At 33.9% G+C, this 6,706-nt stretch overlaps 1 protein-coding gene across 4 annotated transcripts; it reads right to left on the bottom strand.

The window, feature by feature from the left end:
* Positions 1 to 7: 7 nt before the first annotated feature.
* Positions 8 to 6,409, bottom strand: GNPDA2 (glucosamine-6-phosphate deaminase 2). 4 transcript variants are annotated; one of them, XM_010006083.1, is made up of 6 exons: positions 6,253 to 6,405; positions 5,845 to 5,946; positions 5,157 to 5,339; positions 4,648 to 4,832; positions 4,378 to 4,552; positions 8 to 1,032 (listed from the first exon to the last, which is right to left on the bottom strand). In XM_010006083.1, exons 1-6 carry the CDS (start codon positions 6,374 to 6,376, stop codon positions 974 to 976), a joined length of 828 nt encoding a protein of 275 aa, XP_010004385.1. In that variant the 5' UTR covers positions 6,377 to 6,405; the 3' UTR covers positions 8 to 973. The 4 variants fall into 4 exon arrangements, with proteins under 4 accessions (XP_010004385.1, XP_010004387.1, XP_010004388.1 ...); XM_010006085.1 differs by having other exon boundaries at positions 6,344 to 6,376; XM_010006086.1 differs by having other exon boundaries at positions 260 to 1,032; positions 5,845 to 5,942; positions 6,249 to 6,409.
* Positions 6,410 to 6,706: the final 297 nt, after the last annotated feature.

The raw sequence follows: 6,706 nt of genomic DNA, 5'->3' as shown, positions 1-6,706 counted from the left end.
CTAGCTTTATATTTAACTTTTACTTATATTCAAAGTAGGAAACAACATTCCTCAATGTTTGTAATGATACAATGAGAGGTAACTATGCAAAGTGATTAACAGTTGACTTTAAATGATCATGTATTAAACTTGCAGACATAATATTCCTGTAATTTAACCCTTTTCAGGCATTTAATAGTAACATCAATGGTACAATTTAAACAGGTACCTCTGGAAAGGATCTTTTAGTTTTTCCTTATGTATAAAGCTCAATTACCAAACATACAAAAAACCTAAAGTAATTTGAAATATATGAGAGGAAAAAGTGCTATGGCAGAAGTTTTAAGATTTATTTCTGGAATAAATTGTAACTTTCAACGATTTGGTGCAATTTTAGGCACTGGTTTTGTATTTTTATTTGCCTGAATTGTACAGCAGGACTTGAGATGCCCAAAAACTGTTTAAGATAAATTTAAGGCAACCAAGTGCAAAAGCTCAGTGTACATTAGATATATGTAAACAGAACATTTCATAGTAAAAATTTTACAGCTACTACAAGTCCATAGTATTGACAAAGGCCAAAACCATTCTGCCTAGAGACACTAATGCAGAATTTAGTTATACTAATCAAACCAAAAATAACAAGTTCCTGGAAATAAAATACCATTTTCTCTAACACAAGGCAGATGCATTACATTGCTGTGCTAGAGTAAGTGCTCTTCTTCCCCACCCCACATAACATGCAGTCTCCCACAGGTTTGTTCTGTTCCATATAGTTATGTACCAGTCAACAACAGAGCTCCAAATGTTAAAGCAAAATACACAACACAGCATAGATGGAATGTGAATGTATAGATATTGGACCTTTTAAAAAAATACAGTACCTAGGATTCCCCATTTAAACAGTTCTCAGCATATTGCATAGCAGTGAACTCATCTGCTACCTAAAACTGTTGCTGTTGACCCACATGGAAGTTCCTCTTCAATTCTTCTCTCAGTTTTCTTTCATACTGTACAATGGGTCCACAAGCTTATTGTGCACATGCATTAAACCTTGGGGGGGAAAGCAACAATGCCAGCTTTACATTAGTTATACTTTTTCAACATGTCTTTCTATCTGTATTTCAAGTTTACTTCAAATTATACATTTTAAATAGTTCACTGAAGAGGATAAAAATGGCTACTTAAAGTAGTTTAAAGTAAGAAGTTAAAAGACAGCAAACACTCCTGTATCACTTGAATACTACTGACATCTTCAGTATAAAGTGAGGAGGGATGAGACAGCTGTCTGATAACAGACCTGTCAAAAAGTGGATCTGGAATACTTCCAAGTGAATGGAATACATGAGACCCACCCATCTTTCCTTTTTATTGAAAACTGCATAAACAGCAACAAAATTCCCTCATACCACGAGCTGTCAAAGAACTCAGATGTACCCATAGGGATGGATACTTTTACAGCTTGAATTGAAATGTTCTAGCATTGTGGTATTACTGTCTCAGTAACTAGCAGTGTACCTGCAGTCCTAGACAGGCAAAACCAACCTAAAAGTATCCAAAGTATTAACACAGATCCAGAAATGCAGTAGTTCAACTGTTTTCAATTCAAGCTGGGCTTTTTTTTTTTTTTTGGTCAGGTACAAGTCATCTACAAGAAGCTTTTTCCCTATTCAGATACTTTCATTTTGATAAGGTGCTGAAGAGCAATTAAAAAGAAAAACTGCTGCTTTCTTTACTTTGTTCCAACTTCGTAAAAATGTTACCTACATCTAGGTCTGCATGACATTCAGTCACTGGTATGTTTTTAACTTCATTTCACCTTAAGGACTAATAACAGTAACTGATCAGTGTTCACAATCTGCAAAGCAAAAATTCATTTTAGAACCAAACTAAAGATCAACTTATAAAATAAAAATGTAAGTAATATGTAACAATACAAGTAGAGAAATGTTCTTAAAAACCATTCTCAGAGTTGGAAGGGACCTCTAGAGATCACCTAGTCCAACTCCACTGCTAAAGCAGGATTGCCTACAGTGGCAAAGAATATTCAAATACCTTTGCTACATGATGCATCTGGTGGCAAACTCAGTGTTACTGCAGCAACATGAAATCTGAGTACAATCTGAGGTCATTACAGTAGCTGACCACAATAAAAGGCATTTAATGCAGCACCTGTTTCAGTGTGTGATTATTTAATATGAAATATATGTTACTGACTCAAGAATCCAGCTCATTTTGTCTCTGCAGGTAATGACTTAGCTTTGACACTTGCGCAAAAAACCCCCAAAAACCTAAACAAACCTTAGTATGCAACATGACTAAAGTAACAGTTTCTTAGGTTTCATGAGGGATAACTATTGGGTTGACATATATAGAAAAGATCAAGTCAGTAATATTCTTCAGGAGTTTAACAGTAAGTCAGAGAACATTAAGTACACATTTGATACAAAAGCCATTTGTACTAAAAGAGTAACAGCTGCATACACTATTCCAAACTAGAATCATGTTTTGAACTTTAAAACATTCTACTTCCTACCAGTGTTCTTCCTCTTCTGAAGAATGGTAATAATTACCCACTTCCTCGAGGCATGAAAAATGCTTACAAAGTATTGCCTCTGCCATATTTAATGAAGGATATTTAAATCCTGTGGAAGTTCAGGAAAAACAGAAACAAAAACTGTTTTTTAAATAAATGCTGAATCCTTACTTGATAGATGCTAAAACAATTATTTCAAAAGGAAGTCTCACTGTATATTCAAGTATGTTTTCAATAAACAGATTTATGCATAAAGCTTTAAGAGCATGTGCAAGTAGAGAAAATTATTTTGAATTAACTTATCTGCAGACTAGCTAGTAAATTCAAAACTCATTTTCTGCTTCATTCTGCAAGAAATAAACCTTTCCTTTCTCCAACAAAAATATTTAAGTACACTTGATAATTTTAGTCTCTAAACAGTTTTTCAGAAAGTCAGAAAAAAGTGAAAGGGAGTAAGAGTTATTCTAGTTATCAGACAGTGTGGTACTTGACTATCAAAAAGATGTGAAGTTTTTTATAGTACCTTGAAACTTTTTAAATGGTGAACATTTACAATAAATAGCTGCCATAATTAGCAGTCATTAAGAACTACCTAGCTTCCTAAGACTAACCTGAAGATCAAGATTCAGAAATAAATTTGACCCATATTGATTTCTCCTCCATCTTAAAAGGGAAAAACCTCACTAATTTGAGAATAGGTAAAATTAAGCAAGTTTAAAGTAAGCCATCTTTAAGACTTCTATTGCTCTGTATTACAGGGTAATTAAATACAGTGTGACACAATGGCACACATTCCTATACTGTAGCCCTTGATTTTTTTTAAAGCAATGTACAGTGTCATTCATACCTGGTAATTCTACAATAGGCTTATATCTTTCCAAGCAAAGCTTTTGTTCGCATGAAATAAAGGACAGTGTTTAAAATTTATCCAAGCAGTTAAAATAGCTTGCCTTTGAAAACAACAATTACTGTCTAGCAGTGTGATACAGGTAAAGACTCACACACAATACATAGGAAAGAAGAGCATACCAAAAATATACAAAGTCAACAAGTTGGCCACAAATTCTATCAGGATAAAAATCACATTAATGCCAGAACTTCAATCTAATAAATATATGGACATTGGTGACATAAAGCTCTACAAATACTTTCCTAAGTTACAGTCTTGATCTCAGAAGCCTCAACTACTACCAGTATCCACACTAGTGAGAAAGATGAGTGATTTACATGATTGCATTTGCTGTGCTAACAGTTAGGAGAGAACCACTCTTCTCAGCTTCTGCAGTCTCAGTGAAACAGAATTCACATCCAGGAATTTCCAATGGCTACCAAAAATCCCAATATACCTACTACAAATATGAAGAGTAAAAGGCTGCAAAGTATTAGTATACACATCAGTACAGATTGTTATACTACTTGCACTGTATGAAAAATGTCTTCAGGGGGCTTTGAAGTTTGTATCACACATTTCAAGTTTACTAGATAGCATATTACAGCACATAGCAAAAGGAGAATGAAAAATAAATTAGGATTAATGCATCTATCAAATTTTCTTTAAATAAAACCTTTCAATGTATTTAAGACCAGTATTCTGGAACACTGGACTGCTGCTGTTGAAGATTGCTACACTATCAATTCAACTTGGAACACAAGGAAATAATTTTACAAAGCTGATTCAGCAGAAAGGCTAAGGAACAAGTTATGCCTCCTAGTACTCCTCCATTCACAATAAGTTAACATCTAGTATTCTGAATATAGAACATTATACATTAGCTACTGTAAAGTGTTGGAAGGCTCAGACCTAAGTCAATATAATTTAAAACTTATTTTTTAATATGTGTAACCTCCAATTCAGTGCTCACCTTTAAAGTACTTCACAGTTTTAACTCTTAGTTCTAAAGTAGCATCTTCATCACACACGAAGATAGTACGAGGGTGCTGCTGGAAAGCAGAAACTGTCCACATATGATTGACTCCTTCTTCAATGGCTTTGTACAATGCAAAAGCCTTATGTGCACCTGTTATAAGAATCATCACCTGCAAAACAAAGGTCTTGTTACTTTCAGTCCCAGTGTCAATACCAACTAGTCTTGAAAACAGACACATGCAACTAGAACTAAATGAGTTCTTACTTCTCTAGCATCCATCACTGTACCCACACCAACTGTGAGCGCCATAGTTGGTACTTTAGATAAGTCTCCATCAAAGTATTTAGCATTTGCCAAAATGGTGTCCATTGCTAAAGTCTTTAATCTTGTTCTTGATGACAAACTTGATCCGGGTTCATTGAATGCAATGTGGCCATCCGGACCAATGCCTTTTCAAAGTTAAAAAAAGTAAATTATTCCATATCTGCGAGTCAACAAACATCCTCAAACATTGTAAATTAATAAAAACATTTTAGGACTAATTATTTCTTTTTGGTTTCCCATTTTCAATTAAATAATTAAAAAAATTACTTGACATTAACTTACTAGAAAGTTGGACACCAACCATTCTATTTTAATATTGATTCTTTGTTAGTCACATAATTTTCTTACATCACAATTGAAAAAAGTGATTAGGCAAGTAGTGAAAAAAGTCATTGAAGAGTCGATGTATTTGTTTGAATCATAACTAACCACATGGCACTTCCTCCTACCTCCAACAAACAGATCAATCCCCCCTGCTTCTTGAATTTTCTTTTCAAATGCATCACATTCCGCCTGCAAGTCTGGAGCATTCCCATCAAGGATATGAGCATTATTTGGATCTATGTCAATGTGTTTAAAGAAGTTATTCCACATATAGGAATGATAGCTCTCTGGATGATTTCTGGGAAGCCCTGAAATCATTTAGAGGGAAATTAACATTATTATTAACAAGATTTAACCAAACAGCCTTAATCGTAGTCTGTGTGTAATCAATGCAGGGCATGCAAGGCAAACATAAGTAACAAGTCAGACAAAGCAGACAAATCACATTACGAAAAATTTCCTGTTGGCACACAAATGGTTTACATTTCCTTTGTATACATCCTGTCACAAGGAGTGCAAAATCTTTACAGAAATGCAGTCACAAACATATGTGGCAACAAACTTTCTAGACAAGTATTATAATTCACATGAACTGAATTCAGCCCAGGATCCACCTGGACTAGTTAATTGTTTTCATTTTTGTGGATACAGAAATAAAGAAAAATGCTTAATATGGCCCGATGTACGTAAATCTCACTTAGAAGTACAAACATCCTAGCCTGAGCTTGTGCTTTGTCAAGTATTTAGCAGCTTTAATAAAGGAAAAAAAAAAATAAATCAGTATAGTGTTCTCAAACAATTAGCACATCTTACCTACATATTCATCCATGTTGAAAGTCTTTACATATTTGAAAGACAGATCTCCATTCTTGTGGTATTCTATCAGCTTTTTGTAGCATCCCAAAGGTGTACTCCCTGTCAAATACAGTTTTTCTACTGTTCTGTGTATCCACACAACATTTTCAGTGTATTCAAGTAATATTTAGACTAAGATTTTTGCTACAATGCTTTTCAGCATAAAATGTATCTCACTTCCCATTTAGTGTTTCACAGTTTCTCCAACTGTATCACAACTTTTTACATAAATCAAATTCATATTTAAATAGAAATATGTTTGAGTATTATCATTAAAATGTGTTCTTTTAAATACTGTGCCTATTAGCAATAAGACAGATATAATTCTAGGTTCAGTCACTTACATAAGCTTTTAATAAAACTTGCCTGTTGGTAGACCAAGTGTGAAATATCTTCCTTGACTTGGCTTGAACTGGATGATACGATTACAGATGTATTTTGCTGCCCATTCACTAGCCTGATCATAATCTTCAAGAATTACTAGCCTCATTATGGCAGTGAGGAACTTGTATGATAAAATTAATTTAAACCTGGAGAAAACATCAAAGCTTTTTCAAAAAAGCATCACATAAATAGCTGTAAAACTCGGATTACAGAAGAGCAAAAAAAAAAAGACCTTTTATACTGATGACATATAGTGCTAAATAAAGGTTATTTCATTTGCATAAGCATATTGCACTCCTGCAGTCCTAATTTAAGCTGAACTGTTGGGACAATCAAAAGAAAAGCTACAGAATCCAAGCCACAGTTTACAGTAAAAATATTTATTGTAACTTACAGACTAACTTCAAGTAACTCATATGAAAAAGCTAAACTGAAA

The sequence above is a fragment of the Chaetura pelagica genome, unplaced genomic scaffold, assembly GCF_000747805.2.
Source record: "Chaetura pelagica isolate M959 unplaced genomic scaffold, ChaPel_1.0 scaffold189, whole genome shotgun sequence".
In the NCBI taxonomy this organism is placed as follows: Eukaryota; Metazoa; Chordata; class Aves; order Apodiformes; family Apodidae; genus Chaetura; species Chaetura pelagica.
Note: the sequence above shows the minus strand (reverse complement) of the source record. Positions and strands in the feature narration are given on the sequence as shown.

Coding starts and splice junctions, on each gene's coding strand:
- GNPDA2 (XM_010006086.1), bottom strand. CDS start 6,376: ATGAGGCTAGTAATTCTTGAAGATTATGATCAGGCTAGTGAATGGGCA. Junction 5,943..6,248: donor CTTGGTCTACCAACAGGCAA/GTTTTATTAAAA, acceptor TTTGACAGGGAG/TACACCTTTGGGATGCTACA. Junction 4,833..5,156: donor GATTGATCTGTTTGTTGGAG/GTAGGAGGAAGT, acceptor AACTTTGAAAAG/GCATTGGTCCGGATGGCCAC.